Here is a 27004-nt window from a genome sequence, read left to right as displayed (position 1 = left end):
CAAATGGTTATGAGCCATTATTTTCTTTATAGTCAACTACTAACCAAAGTCATTCTGGCAGACTTGACTTTCAGCACGATTTGTCCTCCGTGGTAAATGTTCCAGGGAGTCGAGACAGTCACCTGTCAAAATTGATAAGTGAGACAACAGTGGAGAATGCAGTCTTATTGCAACAGCACAGCTGCCAGCCCTTGCAGCCTATTTACCTCCAGACTGGTTCTGTCTTGCTCTGAGACTTTTCTATTTCCACCCAAATAGCCCCAAAACACATTGAGGCTATGCCTACCCTTGTGAGATATTCATTCCAGAATAGTCTGTGAGTGCAGGAGGAGGATAAAGAGGCTACTTTCATTAGTCTGTTTTCACAACTGAAGAGTTTCAATAGCTTTGAAAGGAAAAGCATGAACTTGACCAATTCTCTGTGGGCATTTAGTAAAATCGGTAGTAAATTCTGTGAAATAGAAAAACCCAAGGGATTACTGTGAAGTGTTCTTCTAAAATCCTAAAATGCTCATTACCTCATGCATGGAAGGTGTCTAAGGAATAAGGAGCCATTTTTTTTTATTAAAAGGACTTGTTCTGAACAATAGAGTGGCTGGTATTTTTAAATTAAACACACAGGAAAGCACTTAAACTTCATCTTCTGCTTTTGTGAACGAAAGAAATGAAAGTCTCAGAGGACCACCCCAGCGCTGATGAGAAGTCCACAGTGCAGTTCTGTACAATAAACTTCTCTTTCTTTTCTCTTTACAAATGGGATTGTGGTTATCTATGTACATGAATACATTGCTAACAAAATCTAGGAAGGAAAGAGCTGAAATCTAAATAGAACAACTGCAAGACTTTGGTCTGCCCATAGTGTGGTCATTAACAAAATTTCTATTCACAGCAGAGACTTGAAAATTCTTAGTGAACATTTTCTTTAAATAAGATGCGTACAACAGTTAGAAAAACTCTAATTATGGCAGGCTCGCATCCATTGCTTCTCCTTGTCAGACCATCCTGCCTCACATGGTTTACTTTAGGAAATCATATTTTTGCAGATTAAACCTGTCTTTTTCTTCCCCTAGAAAGCAAATAATGGTTCTTTGAAACTATAATTTTCTTTACCATCTAGCACACGTCAGTGAATTGCAAGGTTTCCACTTTAACACATAACTTTTCAACAATTGTTATAACCCTGTAGCGTTCTGAAGGTTCTATCTTTTCTCTGCTACAGATACTTGCTCAGTTGACAGTTGAAATCAAATTTTGCATCGAGACTTTTAAGCCCTTCTATGATACAGCCTTCACGTTCTCCTGCTGAGATTATTCCAAAACCTAATAGACTCCATCATTAGAAAACATTTTGTAATACTCAAATTGGCTTCTCCTATGTTGAATTTCATCCAGTTTTTCCTCTCCATTGCCTGTTATAGAAGCAATTTGCAGAATTTCTGAATTTTAGCCAGGAGTATTTGGAGAGAGCAACAACCTGCCGTGCTGGATACCAGTGGCATTGCCAAGCTGGAGATGATAGAGCCTTTTAGGAACGGTATATATTCAAGAGGGGTGTGTGTGTGTGTGTGTGTGTGTGTGTGTGTGTGTGTGTGTTCTGGATTTCCATGTGTATATAAATTACTCTCTCTATATATTACATGTTTCTTGTCCCCTTTATAAACTCGTGGACACATACGCTTGCATAGGCCCTTTCTCACACACACATACTTGTCCTAGAGTAGATATTGAGTTAAATTTGAATACACTTAGTGGTATTAGGACACTAATAGAACAGCACTTCAGTGCTTCAATGAGTCATGTGCCTTCTTGTTTTTAAAAATGGTATCCTAATATCTAGCATGTTAGAGACACCTAAAATTTGTTTTATAGTTCTGTTAGATTTTTGTATTCATTCATGGAATGTTTATGCTTTTACATCATGTAAGGTAATATTAGGATAAAAGAAATATACAATTTCTATCCACAGTAAACTAATATCTGTTATTCATTTTAAGTGTATATATAACAGTTAACCAGTTTCCTTAGAAAATGCCTATATTTAGATAAAACACAGAGAGTAAGAAAACAGTATTTTTCTGGCTGTACCCTCTCCTCCAGTTTTTTGGGTTCTTCAAATCACCCCTCAAAATCCTTCCAGAAGCTTCTGAGACTCCTTCAGGATATGTCTCATATGTCCTCTCAGATTGCCTTGTTGCTATCCCATAAAATCTGACATTTTCCTTCCTTCTGGCTTCAACTGTGATGAGCATATCCTCTGCTGGACCTAATGTTCTGATGTCCACTTTCTTTCCCTCTCTCCATTTCTGATGGCCCAGGCTGGTTGCTCAGATCACTGTATACATGCCATGCTGTGTTCCCAGAGTTGCCTCAAGGAGAAAAAGTAACCTTTGCCTGTCTTTATGCTTTAGGTGTCATAAAGAGCTAAAATATGTCTTTTATTTTCACTTTTATTATCACTATTTATTTTATATTCACTTTTATTTTCACTTGTTCTCTATTGTACTTTTAGGACAATGGCAGGTCTAAAAATAGTCTGAGTAATACTATGCTAAAATGTCAACTTTCCTTCAAACACGGATGCAATAACCACCTGTCCACTCAACACCAGTTGTAGAAAAAGAACATTACTGGGACATTGCAGTCCTGTGCATGCCTCTCCCTAATCCTATCCCCTTACCTTCTCTCACAGATGTAACCACTATCCTGAATTTTATGTTTACTGTTATCTTATCTTTATAATTTTTCCACGTTTTTTAATTTTTCATGTTTATGTACATACAACCATACTGAATATATTTTTCTGAAATCTATATTTTTTACTCAAAATTGTGATTATAGTTCCTAGTTGATTCAAGTTGTTATGTGTAGCTGTAATTCACTCATATTCCCTGCTATATAGGATTAACATTTATGAAAGTGGCAGTTTATGTATTCTTTTGGCTGGTATTTGAGTTGTATCCAGCTTTACAATGTTACAATGCTGCTATGAACATTCTTTTAAGTATAGACTAGAGCATACTAGGGCTTTCTAGGTCAACATAGGGCCTAGGGCATGCATGTTGACTAAGCAGTGAGTGCTTGAGTCATTCTAATTCCTATCATTAGCATAGAGGTGCTCTCGGGGGGCCACATTCCCCAGAACACTTGGCATTTTCACACTTATGATTTTCCCCAGACTTTTAATTTTCTTCGGTTGGTTTGAAATGGTATATATCGTGGTTTAAAAATCTCCATTCTCCTGATTACTAATGATGTTGAACATCTCCTATGTTTATTGGCCTATTCAGTTTTCTTCTTCTGTATAATACTATTTCAAGTCTTTTGCTCATTTCTATACAATTTATTTTTGTTGATTGATTTTATTGAATTTTTTATATATTGTGAAATCAATCCTTTATTTGTGTTGTAGATAACGTTTCCCAGTTTGTTACTTCTTTTCCCTTTTTTGTATCTTATGATAAACAAAAGTCCCTAAATTTAATGCAGTAAAATATATTAGTATGTTTCTTTATGGTTTATGCTTCTTATATCTAGTTTAAAAAAACCCTTCCTGCCCAAATGTAAAGTAGTTCCCATTTTGTAGTCTAAATTTTTAAAAATAATTTTGCCTTTCACTTTAATCTCTGATTCACACAGACATTATTTTTTATTATGCTTGGAGTTTGGGGTCCAAATTTTTTTTTCCCAATATGAATAACATGTTCTCCTAGTGCTATGAATTAAAAGTCCACTTTTTGCCTGATATGTAATTACAACATGATCATAAATCAAGTTGCTGTGTATGTGTGAGTCTGTTTCTGATTTCTCTTATCTGTTCCTTTGGTCAGTTTGTTGAACTCTGTGCGAAATACCAGTCTTCTAGACATGCCCACATGCAGCTAAATACTAGCGTGAAAACATTATACTCCCATAAACTGGGATTCCATAACAACAAGTAAGCCTGAGTATGATATGTATTGAAATAGAGATGCAGAGACCTCTGTGTACTCAGAGGGATGAAGAGCATTTCTGGGTGATAAAGAGACTGTGGCAGAGGGGTAGTTTGAAATGTATGCATTTATTCAGCAAGTAGGCACTGAGCACTTACTACTTGCAAGGTCCTACAATCAACACTGAGGTACAAACTTGAATACATTTCCTCCATCCTTTGGAAGTTCATAGCTTACTAGATCTTAAATGTAGGTAGGATTTTAATTAGGATAGCAAATGAAGTGGGGTATTTTTTTGTGAGGAGGAAGAGGGTATGACAGATCTGGGAAATGATTCCTACTCCTCTTTTGCTGGGTCATCAGATCTTTGAGCAAAAGAACAGGAGATGCAGGGGAAAATTGGGGGGATCAGATTACAGAGGGCCTGGAGAGTGAGTCTTCAGAATTTGGACTTAATTCAGTAATCAGTAGGAACCACTTAGTGCTTATGAGCATAGAATAATGTGTTCAAAGACTTAAGAAGATTAATCAAGCAGTAATGTTCTAGGTGGATTCAAGGGGGTAGAACAAGTAGAGAAGAGAAAATGGGAGCCCGACCTAGAACAACAACAGAGGGAGTAGAAAGAAACGGGGAAATTTTTGCAGGCAGTGACCAATTATCTGTACAAGGCCAAAGTTGGAGAATACAGGATAACCCTGAAGACCTAAACCGGGCTGGTCAGCACAATGGTAATGTTGTTAACCAGGTTGGGAAGCAGATCAGATCTGGAGAGAGTCAGTAAGTCCAACCTGTCCATGCAGAGATTTGGCCCTGGTTCAAACACAAAGAACTTCGGACACTGGCACTCCATAGCTGAAAAGCCTGGCTGCACTTTGGGCGTAAAAACAACAAACTGAGGTTTAACACATGTATCTCCTTTATATAAGATGAAATAACTTTTTTTTTAAACTGTGCAACATTTTGAAATTGCAAACTCCCACACATTGAGCACTCATTGCCTGCCTGTTGTCCCTTGTTAGGTAAGACCTCAAAATCTCTACCCTACATCTTCCAAAGACCCTATTGTATTAAGTAGTTTTTCTCTGTTGCTCGTGGGTTAGGTGAGACCTGCCTACACTGCCATTTGAGCTTCTTATACACACACAGTGGTTCTTTGGTGTTTGTGGTCAGTTTCTTCTCACTCCACTGAATCAATCAAATTACATTTTTTTTCTTGCTTTTTAATCAGTGTTCTCCAGTAAACAGGATTATCAGGTAGAAGGGAAGGAATAGAGATCTGCAGGCTTCTATGATGTACAAAGCATCCATTATTTATTTTTTCAATGATTAATATTTGTATTTTAAAATAATGCTTATTTTTCTGATTCGAAGTAAGTACTTGCTCCAGAAAATATGTTTGGAAATACAAGAATATGTTAAAAAGAATCATCATCATAACAGCAACTGAAGCTAACTACTCTTATATTTTCTTCCAGGAACTTTTTTTAATATAAGACTTTTAGAAAAAGAGAGAGGAGATTATATGTTGCAGAAATTTGTGTCCTGCTTTATTATTTCGTGTTTATCAAGATCATTTCCCATGTTATAAAAGTTTATTCCCTGGTTTAGATATTCCTTTATTTATTCAAGAACTCCCATATTGTGGACATTGAGGACATTTCTGCTACTTTGCTATTATAAACTATGTGGTAGTGAACAGATACTGATATACTTCAGGTTAATTTTTTTTTTTTTTGGTGAGGAAGATCAGCCCTGAGCTAACATCCACGCCAATCTTCCTCATTTTGCTGAGGAAGACTGGCCCTGAGCTAACGTCCGTGCCCATCTTCCTCCACTTTATGTGGGACGCCACCACAGGATGACCCGACAAGCGGTGCATTGGTGCGCGCCTGGGATCCGAACCTGGGCCACCAGCAGCAGAGTGCGCACACTTAACTGCTACGCCACGGGGCCAGCCCCAACTTCAGGTTAATTTTGATGACCCATGTTTTTGTATGTAGTTACCAAAGCAGACTGCAGAATACATAATGCAATGATTGAAATTAATTTTCAAGTGGTCAAAATGATCAGACTAACCTCATTAACAACAAATAGAGAAACATACCTGCTCTTCAAAGGCCCAAGGAAAAAGCAGTTGGGCAAATAACCATAAAATAATTTTAATAAATAAATATGTTAAATAAATAAAGAACTTTAACCTGATCATTTATTTTATTTAATTGTCTATCCAATGTCATAGAATACTACTCACATTCCTATAAAATGACACAAATTGGTATCATAATTATACAAACATACAATTATATACCTGTGCACCAGTCGCTGGGGAAATTATACCAGCTAGAATAAAAATCGATACATATGTGTGAGAGTATATATGTTCTTATGAAAATTTACAAGCTCACAAAAGTCTATGCTATCACTTATTTTGCATTTTTTAATAGATAATAATATAATATCAGTGGTAAACATTACAGTCCATTGTTAATTATGAATCCTATGAGTACAGTTAAGGAGCTATGACCAAACTTAGAAAATGTGTGTAAATGAAATCATACCTTTATTTTGTGAGGAAGATCAGCCCTGAGCTAACATCTGCCAATCCTCCTCTTTTTGCTGAGGAAGACTGGCCCTGGGTTAACATCTGTGCCCATCTTCCTCCACTTTATGCGGGACGCTGCCACAACATGGCCTGACAAGCGGTGCGTCGGTGCGCGCCCAGGATCCGAACCGGGGCCACCAGCAGCGGAGCGCACGCACTTAACCGCTACGCCATGGGGCCCAGCCCCTGAAGTTATGCCTTTAAGTAAAGTTATATACATACTGGCAGACCTGGTCCGCTATTTAAGAATTCACATACCTCCCTGACATGAACTTTCTCCCTTCTAAGAATGGGTGTATTTAAAATGCACACCTTGTTTCTTGATTAAAAAATATATATCTATATCTTGAGTTTTTTGGAGAAAAGGTAAAAATGAGTAAAACACAAAGTTTTAACTTCAACATTTTGTAACTTTTTGTTATATTTTGTAACAGATCTATTTTTAGGGTTTAATTTCCTGAGTCAGGTCAAAAGTATCTATGTGGGTAATGTGAACACATTTAATTATATGGCAGAGCTACTTTACCACAAGAAAAAGAACAGGAACAAAACAATTGGGGAACAATAATTATGAACAATATTTATGGGATTTTGACAGGTTTAAAAATCTTGTACCTTTTCCTGTTATGATGACCACGGGAAAAGCTCCCCAGCCCTCACTATGAAATAGCTTATAAAATAGCCCTCACAATAATAGCCCAGCGCCTCATCAGAAAAGCCCGTATTTCCTGCTGCAGTAACCAGCTGATGGAAATAAAGTTCATCTTGTCAACAGGTTTATTTATTTCCCATTCTTCTTCTGCTTTGTTAATCTTCCTTTTATGTTTCCTTAATAACACATGCTGGAAAAGTTCCTGAATGCTTTTCAAATAAAGAGAAGGTCTGAGGAGGATTGACAAATTTCTGTTGTGTCAACATAGACACGGGCGTCTCCCAGTCTGGAATTCAATGTATAATATTTGAAGTAGATAAATGTAGACCCTCCTTTTTTCATTCATCAGATCATGAGATAGTCAGGTCTACTAATTGGTTTTAATGCATGTTATTAGAATTTTATTGCCAGTACAATAAAGATGCAATGTATTTCATGTATCATGATAGAATGGCATTAAAAAATAACTAGGAGAGCTGGCTCCAAAAGGAAGACATAAGAAAGGAAAAACCTAGAATCTGTGCTATCAAAGGAATTCTTTGGACATTTTGGGATCATGGCCACGGCAAAATGTAAGACGTACCAAATATGAAATAATGCATGAATTCAAGATCAGCCTGTCACCTACAATTAATCACTATGTATTTACAAAGAAATTTATTATTATACACTGTGGTACTAATCTGTAGACGTGAAACACCAAGGATCTTTTAGTAATTAATCTTGTAGATCAAGTTTCTTACTGACTATCAGATGCTAGAAGAAAGTACCATATTTTTGGATGATCATAATAAGGCAGACAATATTTTGGATTTTCCTGGAGAGAAGAAAATTTAATTCATTATTTGGTCAGATTTTCAACAAATATCTTAAATATTGGGTATAAAAATATAATCATATGAAAAGACCTCTTCCTTTGATCCACTTCCAGGAACACATTTATTCTGTGTAATGTTTTATGACGTAAAATCTTTGTAGTTTCTGTGTAACTTTTACAATTAGTCTGCCCCCCATGAAGAAAACAATGGGTTTGCACTGTTTTTCACAAAAAATTTCCGTTGCATATCAACATATTGACCCAACATGAAGTATGATAAATGGAATATTTTCTGATAAATTTAGATTAATATCTCCATTCAAGTTCAAAAGGTAGTTTTTGTCAACATGCCCCAGATTCTTTCCTTTCATTAACTTTTAGGCCAAGTTCGCAGTAAATCTACCATCTCTACTAAACTCTGTGTCCTTTTGGAGCAGTCTTTCAGTCCTGGCAAATCTAAATATACTCCTTCTTGGGTTTATCTTAAACCACAGCCCTGTAACTCTTCATTCTGTCTTCCTTGCCACGTTGTCTTTACACATATATCCCACCTCTCAAGGGGTAAGCAGTGTCTCAACTTCTGTGCCGAGTGCTTAACAGGGCTTCCAATACTCCAAAATGTTGGATGCCAATGACATTACTTCCCATTAGATAAAGCAATGATAACCCTTACCACCATAGCTTGTCACCCAAAGTTGATCTTTATAACGTATTTCAGTCCTAGTTGACTAACTTTCCCTTGAAGGTGCTCCTGAGGATCTTTTTGTAAATGCTTAGATTTTGCTTTTATTCCTCTGCACTGTTCACTCTGCCACCCAGAGTAGCTCTGGATTGCCTATATAGACCCTTATATTTAGGTAAAATATATTTTGCCTTTCTCAAGTAAATATATGCCTCTTCAAAACGACTTTTTGTTTTACTTTAAATCAGTATCTCCAACGGTAGATGGTATCTCTTTTGCTGAACTCCTTTACTGAAAACACAGCCAGCTCAAAAGCATGACAGTGAATGTAACCAAGAAGTGCAATCGTTGAATCAGGAACTACCGAGGCACAAAGGGGCTCCCTGTCCTTTTGGGCTATTTACTTTGCAGAAAGCACATCGCTAATATCAGAGAAATGCTGTTAACACTTTCTTTTGAAAAAGCGATTTTCAGTAATTCAAAGAAAAGACAGCTTACAAATGCCAGGAGTGGAGATACAATAAAGACAGCAGGACCAGGTGAAAAGCAGGTACTGTCAGAATGACAATAGGTGTTTGAGCCTCTCAAAGAATGGACAGTAATTCTTTTATAGATGTTTCGTGTGCTATTTCTTCTTTTTAAATCTGCTGTAGACATGAAGGGTTGAAAGAATACCAAAAAGCATTTCAGCTCAAGCCCTTCTTTCTTCCCTCTCCCTTCTTCACCCTGATGCAGTTTACATTCCAGTTGACATCAGCTTCTCAGCCTTGTCCCTGCCTCCACACATCTCACCTGTGTAACATGCTGCCATCAGCTTCTCTCATTCTGCGATGGTTTTGCCACTCCCAACACAGTCTCCTCCCAACACCTCTCAACCCTCTGTCCCAGCTGAGAGTTCCTTAAAGAATAATGTAAGAACCAGCGAAAAGAACAGTAAAAAAGAGCAACGGGGGGCCGGCTCGGTGGCGTAGCGGTTAAGCACGCGCCTCCACTTCGGCAGCCCCAGGGTTCGCAGGTTTGGATCCCAGGTGCGCACCGGCGCCCCGCTTGTCAAGCCATGCTGTGGCGGCGTCCCATATAAAGTAGAGGAAGATGGGCACGGATCTTAGCCCAGGGCCAATCTTCCTCAGCAAAAAGTGGAGGATTGGCAACGGATGTTAGCTCAGGGCTAGTCTTCCTCACAAAAAAAAAAAAAAGAACCAGCAATGGAATGAAAGTCAGGAGGCCTGGTGTCTATTCTCAGCTCTGCCACTAAATTACCAGGTGAACGTGGAAAAGTCATTTCCGTTGATAAAAGTTGGAGGGCAAGTTAAATTTTGTCTAAAATTCCCTTCCAAATAATTCTATGAAATAACTTATGATTATATTAATTTCCTTAAAATTTAATCAATATTAAAAATAAAATAGAAAAAATTTATGCTTCTGCCTCGGTTGAATACCAGAAAAACAAGTCCTTGCTTTCTCTCAGTATTCCTAATTTCATAACGGTTTGTGGTTTCTATAAGATGGAAAGCCCCAAATTTTGTGTATTGACCTCTTTTTCCCTTTTCAGCCCAGGACTTCAGTTACGAGACATTTTAGAATTTGGTCCTAACCCACCTCTCTAGCATCATCTCTTAATACTTCCTGAAGCACCCTCTGCTGCAGCCACACTGAACTTCTCACCCTCCACATAAAAGGTAGCTTCTCTCTGGAATTTTCCCTCTTGTGGCTCATCTCTTGAATCTTGGATCATTTCATTTATAGGGGAGGGCATGAGTGTTTTACCACTATGGTTAAGAGTCAGGAGTCTGGAGACAAACTACCTGAGCTTGAATATTGACTCTGCCACTTGTGTGGCCCAAGGTTTTTGGGTAAGTCACTTATGCTGTCTGAGTCTCAGTTTCCTTGCCTACAAAATGGAGATAATAATAATATCTACTGCTTAAACTTATTATAAAATTCACAGGGGCTAGTCAATGTACAGTAACTGGCAGCTTACCCAACAAGTAAATGTTAGCCATTGTTGTTATAATTTGGGGGGTGACAAAAATGAAGGAGGAGCATGCGGCTCCAGAAAAGATATGAAATTTAAGAAAAAAAAAGTAGTTATCAAATATCTGATGGGTGCCAAGGCACGTAGTGAAGCTGCATCAGTCATTCCTCTGCTCAAACTCTTCCAAAGGCTTTCCACGTCACATGGAGTAAAGCCCAAGTCCTTACAAGGCGCACCAGACCCTGTGTGGTCTAGATCCCCTTCCTCTCTGTGACCTGATCTCCTACTCCCCCACCCCCACCCCCACTCCCACAATTCTAGATAAACTGGCTTCTGGCTCTTTCTCTAACCTGCCAGGCACACTCTGGGCATTTCCGTCGGATGTACCTTCTGCCTGGATTGCTTACCCCACATGATCACATGGCTAAATCCCTCATCTCCTTCCTGTTTCTGTTCCAATACCTTCTCCATGATGAAGCCCGCCCTGACATCCTATTTAAAATTGCAACCCTTCCCCTTACCACATATCTTATTGAACTATTGTGAATTCTTTATGTGTTTATGCCTCAGTCTAGACAATGAGCTCTTAAATGGACTAGACAAGTGTATTGATTGAAAAAGTCTTTGGAGAAAAAAAAAAAAAAAACGAAACAAAAACAAAACCCACGTTCAATTTCTGGTTTAGAAAAATAGTTGCTAAATGACTTTAGGTAAATTACTTAATGCTGGCCCTGAATGTCTTTATCTATAAAATGAAATTTATAATAGCTACCAAAATCAATTGGGACTTGGATCCAAGAAACAGAAGACCCAAAACAAGTGCTTAAGGAAAAAAAAGGAGCTGTATTAGCTCTCCAACCTAAAAATTCCAAAAGTTTGCTGTTTCAGGTATAACTTGATCCAGGGCCTCATATGATGTCACTAAATTTTCATCTTTCTCTATCTTTTGGCTTTTATCTCCTCTTTGTTGAATCCATCCTCAGGCTCTATGTATTGTGGTAAGATACAGCTTTGAGCTGCTCCTGATCTATATTCTTGCAGGTTCAAGTACAACAGGAAAGACTATTGTTCTTTTCCTAATAGTTTCAACAAGTCTTGGGCCTGATTTTGATGGGCTTGAACTGGATCAAATACCCGTCCCTAAAAGGATCACTACAGCTAAAGAAATAAGATACCCTCTGGCTAATATCTAGGCCGCATACCTACCCTTGGAGCTGGAATCAGTCCTTAACAAATATATAGACTGGGATAGAGGCAGGTGTAATTCTGCACAAGAAATTTAGGGTCATGTTTCCAAAAAGAGAGAAAATGAATGCTGAGTGGGCCAGAAATAACTACTATGCAATGTATTACCCTGTCATATTTTTGTAAAACTAAATGAGACATTGTTCACAAAACATTTAGCACAATGGTTGGGACATAAAAGTTTCTAATGCTGGATGAAGTCTTTGCACACAGCAGATGCTCAGAAAGTATCAAATGAATAAAGTGAATAAGTAAAAACTGAATCTGCTAGAGGAATTTTTAGAATGAGTAATTTATACATAATTTTGCTTTATTTTTACAGTTAACTCTTTGATTAGTTTTCTTGTTGGCAGAGATTATAAGAGATTGTCACATTTATTGTCACAGCAGCTTTCTGAATGTATCCTAGTGAATCCAATACAATTATACTGAGATACAATTATAGCAAAAGCAATTTTAGCCTGCATCCAACCTCACTATAACCTCTTCCAACAATGCATATGGGGCTTCTCATAAGTTCCCAGACTCTGCTGATACTGGGACTGTAGAGAAGATGGCATGGCACCACCCTCAAGAGCTATATTTCTTTGTTTCATATATAAGCCTTGTGGGAAATAACAATAAACATAAAAAAAAAACCTGCCTATAGAATCATAAAGGAAACAGACAATTTTTAAAAACTGAGCAACTTAATAAAATACAAATTTGCTAATAAAAAATAAAAAATAATAAATGATAATAATTGCCAAGAAGTTAATAAGCATGAATGAAATTTTGATAGAGAATTTTAAGGGCCCTACTTCAGAAAGAGAGATGGGGAAGGATATTATCCAGAAAGTATCATTTAAGCTGAGGACTGAAAAATGAGAAAGAGCTATGTATGGAACCAGAGGAAGGAGCTGTTGAGAATTCAGGCTGGGTCCTTTAGCTGGAATTTAAATCCCAGCTCTGCCTCTTACTTGCTATGTGACTTTGAGCAAGTTACTTAACTTCTCTCTATGCCTCTTTTTCTTCATCAATAAAATGGAAATAATAGTGTTTAAGGACAATATGGCACTGCTTTCATTCAAGCCCTTATCTTCTCTTGCATAAACTGGTAACATTTCCATCTTGCCTTCTCGTCTGTTAATCCCTTCAATGCACCCACTAGGCTACTGCTGAAGCCATCTTTCCAAACTGCAATCAGACTGTGTTGCAGACGATCCCTGACTTACAATGGTTCGACTTACAATTTTTCAACTTTACGATGATGTGAAAGTGATATGCATTCGGTAGAAACTGTACGTCGAAGTTTGAATTTTGATCTTTTCCCAGGCTAGTGACATGAGGTATGATCCTCTCTCATGATGCTGGGCAGGGGCAGTGAGCCACAGCTCCCAGTCAGCCACGCAATCACGAGGGTAAACAACTGGATACACTTACAGCCATTCTGTACCCACACAACCATTCTGTTTTTCACTTTCAGTACAGTATTCAATAAATTACATGAGACAGTCAACACTTCATTATAAAATAAGCCTTGAGTTAGATGATTTTCCCCAGCTATAGGCTAATGCAAGTGTTCTGGGCATGTTTAAGGTAAGCTAGGCTGAGCTCTGATGTTAGGTAGTTCAGACTTCTTGGCTGAGGCAATGCAAAGTCAAGGCAAATGCATTGTCAACTTATGATATTTTCAACTTGTGATGAGTTTATTGGGACACAACCCCATCATAAATGGAGGAAGATCTGTATTTCCTTTACAATGACTCCTCTTTACTTTTTGCAAAAAGTCTAAGTTAGTTAATACGGCGTGGCACACCTTCCATGATATAGGCCTTGTCTACCTCTCCAGGTTTATTTTTCACCATACCCCCTCATCCACCCCAATCTTAAACCCTTAGCTTCACACACATTAACTATTTAAAGCTCCTCTAACATGACGTGCTGTTGCCTACATCTGTAATCTTTGCATGGTCAGTGTTCTCTGCTTGGAAATTTGGTCTTGGTGAACACCAAGGTCAATTCTATTATCTCTTGCAACACACTTTTATTAGATTCTTCCAGTACCCCCAACTTAGAGCTGACCACCATCTCTATTGGGTTTTCTCCTGCCTCACTACCTACAGATGATGTTAATGCTTTTTTTGCATACGTGTCTGGCAATGGGAATGATCTAATAAGGAAAAAGAAACTGATAATACAAGAGAAAGAGAGGGAATAATTCCATGGGAAAACGTCTTTAAACATTTTTAAAAAGGGTGGTTTACAGAGCATGAGTGGAGGCATTGGAATTTGATAGAATTGGGGATCTTTCTTTCACTGTGATACAGGGGCAGCCAACAGGATTGATACAGGGGCAGCCAACAGGATAGATACAGGTGAATTGACGTTGATACACTGAGTGGAGGGAAGACGCAGCAGTTTCTATTTCATGGCTTCTTTTTCCTCCATGAAGCATGGAACAGGGTGATTGGCTAAAAGCGAAGAGAGAGAAGGCACTGTAGCAGAGTTGCAGAGAAAATACCAGTTGCAATAAAATGCCAGTCTGGGAGAGTGGCAAGTTGAGGTAATAATAAATAATCTACTAGTATCCAATGAACTATGAGGTAAGGTCATCAACTGAGAGTGGGAAGATTCTGTTGGAAATTTGAGAAAAGAGGAGCAGCTTGACAAAGGATGTACAGGGTGATTGTCGGCGGCATTGATGGCCCATTTGAGATTTGTGGTAATGAATTTACAGTGACAGCAGTCAATGTGGTCAGCGTGGTTGTGCATTTTCCTCCAGGACCATGCGGCTGCTCAGATGGGAACACAGGGAAGTGAATCGTTGGGCTTAACCACGATTGACCTTCTGGGTGATACAGTGGAGGCAGAGAACAACAAGGGAGTTGTGGATTTTTATAAAGGATTATTACGCCTCACTGTGATTCCAAGCTGGGCAAGGAGAGAGGGGAGGGCATGAGAGAATTATTGAAAGTGAAAAGTGGACGAGTCAATAGGTTCAAGGTCTAATGGGAGAGCAAAAATTCTGGAGTGGGAATACAACAGTATTTAAGCTGACCAGAGAGTGGGTGCTTGAAATGTATATTTTAAAAGTAAAGCAACTATGGCAATGACATTTTATGAATGACTTTTCTAGACATCACTTATGGCGTGTTGAACTATTCTGATGGAGAACCCCGAGAGCTAACATACGACATATAAATCAGAAAATCCAGCCACAAATGACTGGGGATATTTAGCAATGCCATTAGTAAGCTAATCAATGATCATTTTAAGGTTTGTTCAAAACTCAAGAGTCAGCTGTGAATAACCCTGGATTTCTTTTTGTTGTTGAGATGCATGAGTTCTTTATATATTTTGGAGATTAAGCCCTTATCAGATGTATGGTTTGCAAATATCTTCTCCCAATTGTTAGGTTGTCTTTTCGTTTTGTTGATGGTTTCCTTTGCTGTGCAGAAGCTTTTTAGTTTGATGTAGTCCCATTTGTTTATTTTTTCTATTGTTTCTCTTGCCCGGTCAGACATGGTGCTTGAAAATATGTTGCTAAGACCAGTGTTGAAGAGTGTACTGCCTATGTTTTCTTCTAGAAGTTTCATAGTTTCAGGTCTTACATTCAAGTCTTTAATCCATTTGGAGTTAATTTTTGTGTATGGTGTAAGATAAGGGTCTACTTTCATTTTTTTGCATGTGGCTATCCAGTTTTCCCAACACCATTTGTTGAAGAGACTTTCTTTTCCCCATTGTATGTTCTTGGCTCCTTTGTCAAAGATTAGCTGTCCATAGATGTGTGGGTTTATTTCTGGGCTTTCAATTCTATTCCATTGATCTGTGTGTCTGTTTTTGTGTCAGTACCATGCTGTTTTGATTACTATAGCTTTGTAGTATATTTTGAAATCAGGGAGTGTGATACCTCCAGCTTTGTTCTTTTTTCTCAGGATTCCTTTAGCTATTCAGGGTCTTTTGTTGTTCCATATAAATTTTAGGATTGTTTGTTCTATTTCCGTGAAAAGTGTTGTTGGAACTTTGATAGGGATTGCATTGAATCTATAGATTGCTTTAGGAAGTGTGGACATCTTAACTATGTTAATTCTTCCAGTCCAAGAGCACGGAATATCTTTCCATTTCTTTGTGTCTTCTTCAATTTCTTTCAGCAATGTTTTATAGTTTTCCGTGTACAGCTCTTTCACCTCTTTGGTTAAGTTTATTCCTAGGTATTTTATTCTTTTTGTTGCAATTGTAAATGGGATGGTATTCTTAATTTCTCTTTCTGCTACTTCGTTGTTAGTGTATAGAAATGCAACTGATTTTTGTATGTTGATTTTGTATCCTGCAACTTTACCATATTCGTTTATTACTTCTAAAAGTTTTCTGGTGGATTCTTTAGGGTTTTCTATATATAAAATCATGTCGTCTGCAAATAGTGACAGTTTTACTTCTTCCTTTCCAATTTGGATCCCTTTTATTTCTTTCTCTTGCCTGATTGCTTTGGCTAGGACTTCCAGTACTACGTTAAATAGGAGTGGTGAGAGTGGGCATCCTTGTCTGGTTCCTGATCTTAGAGGGATAGCTTTCAGTTTTTCACCATTGAGGATGATATTAGCTGTGGGTTTCTCATATATGGTCTTTATTATGTTGAGGTACTTTCCTTCTATACCCATTTTATTCAGAGTTTTCATCTCAACAACAAAAAAACTACCAACTCAATTAAAAAATGGGCAAAGGGCCTGAACAGACATTTCTCCAAAGAAGATATACAGATAGCCAACAGACACATGAAAAGATGTTCAAAATCATTAACTATTAGGGAAATGCAAATCAAAACTACAATGAGATATCACCTCACGCCCGTCAGAATGGCTATAATTAACAAGACAGGAAACAATATGTGTTGGAGAGGATGTGGAGAGAAGGGAACTCTCATACACTGCTGGTGGGAGTGCAAACTGGTGCAGCCACTATGGAAAACAGCATGGAGATTCCTCAGAAAATCAAGGATAGAACTACCATATGATCCAGCTATTCCACTGCTGGGTATTTATCCAAAGAATATGAAAACACCAATGCGTAAAGATACATGCACCCCTGTGTTCATTGCAGCATTATTCACAATAGCCAAGACTTGGAAGCAACCTAAGTGCCCATCAAGGGACGAATGGATAAAGAAGATGTGGTATATATACACAATGGAATACTACTCAGCCATAAGAAACGATGAAATCCAGCCATTTGTGACAACATGGATGGACATTGAGGGTATTATGCAAAGTGACATAAGTCAGAGGGAGAAGGTCAAATACCGTATGATTTCCTTCATTAAGTAGTAGATAATAACAACAACAAACAAACACATAGAGACAGAGATTGGATTGGTGGTTACCAGAGGGGAAACGGGGAGGGAGGAGGGCGAAAGGGATAATTCGGCACATGTGTGTGGTGATGGGTTGTAATTAGTATTTGGGTGGTGAACATGATGTAATCTATGCAGAAATAAAAGTATAATGATGTACACCTGAAATTTATACAATGTTATAAACCAATGTTACTGCAATAAACAAATAATTTTTTAAAAAAGAAAGAAAATGTGGTATATATATACAATGGAATACTCCTCAGCCATAAAAAAAGACAAAATCGTCCCATTTGCAACAACATGGATGGGCCTGGAGGGTATTATGTTAAATGAAGTAAGCCAGAAGGAGAAAGACAAACACCGTATGATCTCACTCATATGTGGAATATAAACCAACACATGGACAGAGAAAACTGTATTGTGGTTACCAGGGGCAATGGGGGTGGGGGGTGGGCACAAGGGGTGAAGGGAGTCATGTATATGGTGACGGACAAACAAAAATGTACAACCCCAAACTTCACAATGTTAAAAACTATTAAAACATCAATTAAAAAAAAAGTGAAAAAAAAAAACAAAAACCCTGGATTTCTAGATTTTTATGAGGGTAAACCTCATGATCCTAATACCTAAAGGCAACTGCAGTTTTCTCAAAAGATACGAGAAGTAAAATATAGAAAAAAAACATAACATGTAAACAGAAGCTTTTCCCTAGTTTCCTCACATGCCTTTGTTCTCTGTTTTAGACCAAGCAGGACTGGGTGAAAGCCCATTTAAGAACAGATTCCCAGGCGGCTGTCTAGTTGGCACAGCAGAAGAAACAATACAAACTGGTGTCTCACTTCTCACGTACCTTGAGTTCAAGTTTCCCATTTCTATTCCTGGTGCAGAATTCATGACATCAACTGTTGACTACTGGCATCATAAATCCATGCCCTCTCCCAATTAACAATAGAAACAAAATTAATATTTCTTTCTTTGTTAAAATATAAAATCCATCCAAAATGGGTAATTTAGGACGTCGTAAGGCAATTCAGAGCCCACGGTGAGAAGCAGAGAGCCTGTGTCTAGAAAAATGTGACTGCTGTTTCCCAAAGAATTCAGAAAGTCTCTAAGAATAGGAAATTGGAGGATTAAAAGCTGCCCACATTTCACAACAATATCATTGAAAAAGAAAAAGCAGTTGAGGAAGGAGTTGAGGTTAAGGATATTAGTGAAAAGACATGACCATGTGCTTTTGCTTTTATCTTCGTGTCTCTACAGAAATGTGATTTAGTTACTAGTTGCAGCCACTGGTTATGGATGTTGGGAGTTGGGTGTGTGAGCTTGATGTTGTCATAGTGATTTGAGTATTCCGGGAGTCTTGTTATTTCTTACTAAGTCTTATACTTGGTCCTACTATCCAGAAGATAATGATAATGAAGCAATATTTTCACAAGTAGAGTATCTAGGTTTCCCTTAGCCGTGGGAGTTAAAGTTTTTGTATTTCCCACTTAAGATTTTTTAATAAATGTTTTGTTGGAACAACTAAGCATGATATTCCACTAGTTATTAATCAATCTTACAAAATGTAAGAATGATCTGTGATTAGTACTAAGCTTGTATAGTAATGCATATGTTGTCTGATAAATAAAAACCGGGAAAACAAACAAAATAAAAGGAAAGATATGGACACAATAGACCCCTCTCTCTCATGACTGTCAGTTGATATCAATGACAGTCCTGTCTAGCCCTGGTTCTTCTTCAGACTTGCATAGTACTGACTGCCTCTGAATTTTCTAACTCATGGCATGGACTCAGATCTCTTCAGAATTTGGAAACAATTTTCTTAAAAAGCTGTTGCAGGCAGCTTCAAACCTCAGTTCTTTCTCCAGCAAGGGAATCCAATCTAGAAAACAAAAGTGTGGTTTTTTTCTTTTCAAGTTCCTTGTTCCTCCTTAGATCCAATCATTAAAAATATAAAAATTTCACGGCACTGTAGAGCAACCAATTTATGTAAAATCCCATTCTTGGGGCCGGCCCATGGCTTACTGGTTAAGTGTGCACACTCTGCTACTGGTGGCCCGGGTTCGGATCCCGGGCACATACCGACGCACCACTTGTCAGGCCATGCTGAGGTGGCGTCCCACTTACAGCAGCTAGAAGGATGTGCAACTATGACATACAACTATCTACTGGGGCTTTGGGGAAAAAAAAAGGAGGAGGATTGGCAATAGATGTTAGCTCAGAGCCGGTCTTCCTCAGCAAAAAGAGGAGGATTGGCATGGATGTTAGCTCAGGGCTGATCCTCCTCACACACACAAAAAATAATAATCCCATTCTTTCTATGATTAGAAGGATGTTGCACAGAAAGCTTTACTAACTAACTTTAATCTTCTTCTCCACCCTCCATCTCCATATAATCAGTTTCTCACAGGATGAGATACTGTGATTTGATTTTTTTGAGGGACTATGCATATTCCCAGAACATAGCATCTTAAAGCACATTTAAGCCCAAATTAATGTAATTTCACCAGATATGTGAAGTGATTCTTCCACTGCAGTCACAAATGACTTATGGATGGTTAGCAGTGCCATCCATGCAGGCTTGGCTTTCATTTGTATACACCCGTGAATTGTCTCTGTGGAGAAAATGTGCAGAGGTAGCATTTCACTTTTATGTTTTCCATCAAACAGCTTCCTAGTGACAGAGAGAAAGGTATGAAAGTTGTTAGGGAAAACATTCTCTATTACCAGGAGGTTGTTTCTTCAGAAGTCGGAAGCTTCTGTGCACTGTGAAGGGAATACTAAATTAAACCTGTGCTAGAGGATTCCATTCAGATAATCAGGGTTTACAAAGCCACCTTGGCCTCATACGAACAAAATGGTCTACAGGTAGCTGTTTATAAGTTATTTTGTCATAGAATTAAAGGAACTTTGATTCTAAAATGTATGCTTGTGTGTACCAATATGAAATATGTAGTGTCTGAAACATTCTCAACCAAAGAAAGAATTGCAAGTCCACACTGGGACTGGTATTGGGTGGTTTGTGGGATCCAGGAAATCTCACTTGAGTCTCCTTCAGAGTCTGGAATCCTACCACCATAAGATCAGTCCTTTGAATTAAGGCTTTGTATTTTCAGCCTTTATTAGTAAGAACCAAACCCTAGATAGGCCATGTTTTAAATAATTATTAATAATGATCCCTTTAAGAAATATTTATTTATCAATTTTCTTTATATCTCAAGAGCTACTTGTGAGAGTATGGAAGACAATACCAAATGCCAGATTTTGCTAGGAAATAGATAAGATGCAAACCTAAAATACCATTGTCAACCTAGATAGGCAGACCTTAGGAACTCCAGGAAGCTAAAAGGAAATATGAGAGTGTTGTGTGTTGTAAAAAGGGGAAATTGGAAACAAAGATGCTGTGGGTAACTTTGAGACCTGTTTCATGGTTTTGCATAGATCTTATATGATGACAATATTGAAAAGTTATTTTGACCTCAGGATCTTAGTCTCCTTTCCCCTGTGATTCTTGGGTAAATACTTTAATTTGTGGTATTAAAGTCTTACAAGTGGATTCTACCCTTTTTATTTTAATAGATTGGTTCCATTTTATTGCAAAATATTTTGAGACGCGTCTTCTAAACCAACACCACACCATGGTACACTATTGAGAATGTAGAGAAAACATTCACATAAGGAATACCACCCCAGGAAATATCTTCCCACATCATAGGGAGTTTCTCCCGTGCTGTTGGAAGGACATTGAAAGTCAATGGATTTCAGCTTTGACTACAGCTCCTCACTTGCTTTAATTTAGAGGTCCCAATCTCAGTTCTTTATGGGGTGTTTAGGTTTCCTTGTAGGCCTCTTAGGAATCACAAGCTTCTTTACTCCTTAACCTTATACTTCATTGCTGTAATTGAAGCTCTTTTGTTGCTGTAATTCCCTCCTAATGTTACAGTTTTAATCATGTATTCTTTCCCTCTGGAGGCATTAATTATTGCCAGTTTTGAAAATACCCTTGCTTGATGCATAGTTTTTGGTTCTGGTGCCAAATCATGTCACTGTTTCCTATTCTTCCTCTATGTGAAAAGATTTTTCGTCTTTTTTCTTTATAGTTCAGCATACGCCATACCTTTTTAACCTCTATACTGTAATTTAGAGTATTTTTGTCCCTCAGAAAGTCAGCATTCTTCCTAGTTTTGTGTATTTCACCAATTTGCAGTACATGTCTCAAGATAGAAGATTTAAATTTCATTTTATTTGCTATTAGCTGTGAAATTATTGGTCACTGGAGCTTATGATGGTCTATCCTTGCTAAGGATTTACCTATGGTTTATAGCATGTCATTAAAATGAATGGTTATTTTCCAATGACAAGGTTATTTTCCATTTCCTTCACTGAAATACAAAGTTGAAAGAGAGAATATTTCTTCAAATGTGGCAGAGTATACTAGAAAATATTCTCTAGTTTGAAGTTAAGTGAGTTTTTCTTTATTTAGTCCTGGTAACTATCTCAGATCATAGACAGTTAAATGGATATTTTATTATTACCAAACTTCATAATCTTCTTTTCATTCACACACACACACACGCACATGCACCCAAAATCTACTCCAATTAAAGATGAAAGACTACTTAATTATTGTTTTACAAAAAGTTACAAACACTAGGAAAGATTTTGAAATAAGAGCAGTCACCCTCCAACCAGCATTTACTCAGTGCCCACACTGAGAGTACCCCTGTTCTGGGCACTGGAGAAAGAGCAGTAAGCAAGACAGATAAATTCACAACTCCCACAGAGCCTGAGTTCTAGAAACTTGATCCAGACTCCACTTCTAATTTAAATTTATCGTGTTCTTCCTCATCTGAGTATTTACTAAAGGGCATCTATATTCTCCATCCAATAAGAACAAGTTCTCCATGATGAGAGCACCAATTTGTGTTTTAGTGCTTGGAATTATGCGATTTATCCTGAAGTCATCTGTTTCTGAAAGCAGTACAAGTCTATTTCATTATATAAAAATGAAATACACTGAAATTTATTATTATTTTACTGAACATAAATCAGAAAATAGATTCAATATACATTACCTAAGGACTGACATTTCGAACCCCTTAGCCATGTGTTTCAGTAAATGTATTTCCTTGTTCATTTACTGCTACATTTTGAATCATTGCCTCTGCTCATATGACTGTTGATGTCTCCCCCTTCAGCCTGGATGAACCCATTTCTTTTCAAGGGCCAGAGCTTCTACAAAATAATAGAAAACCTTGGCCTGAGCTACACCGAACGCTTGCTTATTATCATATTGTATAGAACTCGAAAAAAGAATTGAGGCAGATTCCAGTATAGTCTTTTTTTATTTGAACTTTGTTTTATTAAAATACAAATAAAAACAGTAACTCTCAATATTTTTATGAACATTTTGCTACCTACTTTGACATTCTCAGATATTTTATTGATTCCATCTTATTGATTTATACATATTATATTATACTTTATTGTGTGATTTTTAAAGAGTTTAAGTTTATGATTTGATGCAAAAAAAATTGCACATCTCCAACTTTACAGTGAAACTTTAAAACATTGGCTTGAATATACAGAAATACATGTTGAAGGTAAGTTTTCATAATTTTGGTAACACAAGTTAATTTCAAATGTTGGGCAATAGTTATGAAAACTTCCCAGGGTGACCCAAAGATTATCAGTGAGTTCTCCATTCTGCTGTGGGATTTCTCTTGAGATAAATGTTCTGTGTCTGTTTTCTCTCAGGAGGTCGAGTTGTGTCGTGTTAGCAGTCAAGAGAAGTTGGGCCTGACAGTCTGTTACCGAACGGATGATGAAGAAGACACCGGCATTTATGTCAGCGAGGTAAGAAATGCCGTGGAGGAGAGATGAGGGGAGAGAGACTGCGAAGAATGGAGTGAAATGACTCACAATGAGAAAATCCTTGGGAGGCTTGAGTGTGAAGAATTGGCCATGTTCCAGTACTTGTCACTTTCAATTAGGAAAGTAAATTATGTTCCCCAAGTAGTGTAATTATTATCAGCTTGTTTAATGTGGATGCTTTCACCACAGACTCCCAGTAAGGAGAAGTGTAAAAATGGTAACATTGTCTAAATCTGAATAAATTCCTGTAAGTATGCAGGCAGTCCAGCAAAGTTTTTGATCAGCAAACATTTGTCCTTCCATTCCACTGTGTCGTTTATCGGTTTTGTGAACAATAGCATTGACTAATTGTTTTGAATCTAATATTCATAGTAATCACGTATTTTACTCTGCTGATGGGAATGATAAATTTGAATATCCAAGAAGTGCATCTATTACTTTGTTTTATTCAACCTCGAATCACTTTCAAAAAGTGAGATACATAACTGTGAAATACCCTTAGTGTTAATTACTTTGAAAAAAAGTGAAGCAAATTTATTATTATAGATGATTTTTAAACTCCCAAAAGAATCATTTTATGAAAAGTAGTAAGATATGATTTTTTAAATTATATATACATATGATTAAAAATTAAATATATAAATGTGAAAACATATATGTATATATAGGTATCGATATGATATAACTCCTCCATATATATGTACACACATATATGTGTGTGAAACCATGTATGTGTACATATATGTGTGTGAAAATATATATATGTACATATATATATACATGTATATGCAGAAGTTAGACAAACTAGATACTAATTACTGTTCCATGCTGTTCCAAGTTTTCTTGGCCATGATCTTGAACACATTACCTAACTTACTGAGCGTTAGCTTCCTCAACTAGGAACTTAGTACAACAATGCTTATCTCATTGTTTTTACAGAGATGTTTAGAATATAGAAAAGATAATGCAATTAATGCACTTAGAAAACTACACAGCTCTATAAATGTAAATATTACTCTTTATCACTTTACCAAAGAATTTACTGACTGGCTCTTGCAATGGAAAAATCGCCAGAGAATATTTGACTTATATACCTCTTTTAAATGTACAACTATGCTAATCCCTCCGATTATGGTGAGGAAGTATAAGGCAACACCTGCAGAACTCTTTTGTTATATGTACAGAGGTACAAATGTAGAAGTTTAGTATTAGTTTGGTGACAGTTCTGAAGACAGTTTTAGATTGTGAATGGCTTCCAAATAGGATGCAATTGATTAATTATCATCCCTCACTTGCATCTAGTCTAAGTCTCTATTTACTGTTTAAACATGTCAGCTTTGGAACTTTACTTTTCGGAGGTAGTACAGAAGCCACAGGAACTGAACATGTGTTCTTGGAAGGGATGTTTTCCTTCTACCTCTTATATGTAATTATAGTGTCTCTTGTTCTTGATTGATCACTTCAAACTCATTTACTAGATGGCACCACCTGATAAGAAAGTAATATCTAACATCTGGATAGGATGGATAAATCTCATGCTACACTTGAAATACTTTGCTTAAAAAAAAACTTTGATGGAATAAGCTCAAATAAATGTTTTGAACCCATCAGATGAAATGGGATAGATGGAATTACCCCTAGTGAATCACTCAAGTTTGGCCCATTAAAATTTTGGTAAACTCTTAAAAGAGCCTTAAATATCTATTTATTATAAATAATTTATAGTTAATTCATGTCATCCTATATGTAAAGCAGTGCCTAGTAATAATCTACATAGATAGAATTTTTTTTCATTTTTTGAGCAACATAGATTATAAATCTCTTTATAAATTAATGTGCCCATGAGATAGAAATTCCTTTAATAAGTATGGATTTATAGTATAGCTATCAGCTTTTCTAAGACAGCTAAGGCAGGATTTAAAAATCACCCTAGTAGAAAATAAATTTCTTGGGTCCAGAGAATCCTAGTATTAACATCAGCTGAAGATCGTGTCAGCCAAAGACCATGTCTGACAGTTGGCATGCAGACATGAGTGAACGGATGTGGGAAAAAAAAAGAAGAAAGGATAAAAGGGAGAAAGAGAGAGAGGGAGGGATAAAAAGTGGTTCTTGAATCAAGTTCTGCTCTGGTTCTTTTTAATTTTATTATTATTAATTCTAAAATAGTCCATTTACATTTTTAGATTTGGGGATTTCTGACAGAAAAATTTGACATGCACTCTATAAATCAATAGAGAATTTTGAACCAGGTTTTTAAAAATATTTTTTTAAACCACACTTTTGAGTTCCTGGGAAGATATTGTATATCCAGCTGAAGATGTGTGTCCTCTCCATTACAGGTAGATCCTAATAGCATTGCTGCCAAAGATGGCCGAATTCGAGAAGGGGATCGTATTTTGCAAGTATGTGGTGGTGTTATTTCCTTCAGTTTCTTACTATCTGTCCAACAGTTTTAATTTTATTTTCTTTCTTGTAAAATGTTAGAGAGAAGAATTTGTCTTTGCTTCTGGATAGTAACATCTGCAAAACAAAAAGCTATCATTTAAAACTTTTTTTAAAGTAAGGATGGTGCCATTTATTAAGAATTATTAGCTAATTATTAGTGATTAAGACATAAACGCTGGACTCAGACTCGACTTCAGCTTCCAGCTCCACTGCTTACACATTCCTTAACCTCTCATTGCAAGCCTGTTTCCTCATTTTAAAAGATGATAATAATAAAACATATTGTTGCAAAGGTTAAATGTGATTATGCGTGTGGTATGCTTAGCACAGTGCATGGTAAGTAATAAATATTAGCAGTTATTATTACTAGCAGCACCAGGAATTATTGCTGCCTTTTTCCGGAATAAATTAGGTAAACATGCATCCCAATGTTCCATTACTATATGAAAGTCTAGAAGTCTAAAGGAGTTTTAATAATTTACAAATGAGTTGCTGGGGACAGGTGGAGGAAATATGCTTCTTCTCCATGTGGAAATGTGAAAACATAGAGACTGATTAAATTTCAGTTTAATGAGAGAGATGGTAAGCAGATCATAGCCCAAATCAGGAATAATTTTTGAAAGCCAATGTTTCTGTCTTAAACTAAACCTGCCTCGACCGGCTCTGTCTCTTCTGAGTCCTTTCCCATAAAGAACGGCTGCAGAGAGACACACAGTTGCCCAGTTCTTGTGTCCAGATTAACCCAAAATAAGAACAGGGGCTCTTCAGGGTTGGGTTTCACTGCAGATCTCAACTGCAAAATGGAGGAGGACTCAAAAGACAAATTGAGGAAGTTACAAACTATTAAAACATTCTGCAAAACTTGTAGTCATTGTAACAGATCTATAGTTCCCATTACTAGATATGAACCCCGGAAGAATATTTCTTACGTTTAGCACACTTGGATTCAATACTCTGCCTAAAACCAGGGCTTCAAAAATAGACAAGATGCCATGCTAGCCTGTGGGGCACTCCCTGTGTAATTAGGAAGATGATGCGCACACAGACGATTACCATGCAGTGCGAGCGACATTGTCATGATAACGGTGTGCCTGAGCCACCTTGGACACACTCCAGCGGGTTATCCTGGAGTGGGTAAGAACCAGCCTTCTGTGGGTCTTTCCTTTCTTTAGGGTGACAATTACTGAATCACAGCACTTCTTCATACCTTCTCCCTTCTCTAACTAGATGCCACAGAACTCCTTTTTCATCAGGGACCCTCTACTAAGGCTCCAATTAGGAAAGAATACAAGTATGAATTAGCGGTCATTCATGGTCCCAGTAGTTTTCAGAAAACTTAAAGAATATATAATTTAGACTTCAGTGAGTGGTGACCTATAGTTACACAAAAAAATTGGATATACCAGGGGGAGGAAAAGTGAACCAGGATGCCAAAGCTTAGTCTTGT

The 27004-nt window shown here is 37.3% G+C and overlaps 1 protein-coding gene across 2 annotated transcripts in view; it reads left to right on the top strand.

Moving 5' to 3' along the window:
* Positions 1-27004, top strand: part of PDZRN4 (PDZ domain containing ring finger 4) — a 342662-nt gene that overhangs the window by 300075 nt on the left and 15583 nt on the right. For both annotated transcript variants that reach the window (XM_014786372.2, XM_087441972.1), the window contains 2 exons: positions 22996-23094; positions 25452-25514. In XM_014786372.2, the coding sequence (XP_014641858.2) occupies positions 22996-23094; positions 25452-25514 (162 nt within the window). The remainder of the gene's footprint in view (positions 1-22995; positions 23095-25451; positions 25515-27004) is intronic.

This window comes from Ceratotherium simum, chromosome 17 (assembly GCF_057802395.1).
Source record: "Ceratotherium simum simum isolate JZ-2026a chromosome 17, ASM5780239v1, whole genome shotgun sequence".
NCBI classification, from domain to species: domain Eukaryota; kingdom Metazoa; phylum Chordata; class Mammalia; order Perissodactyla; family Rhinocerotidae; genus Ceratotherium; species Ceratotherium simum.
This window is presented reverse-complemented; position numbering and strand designations above follow the sequence as displayed.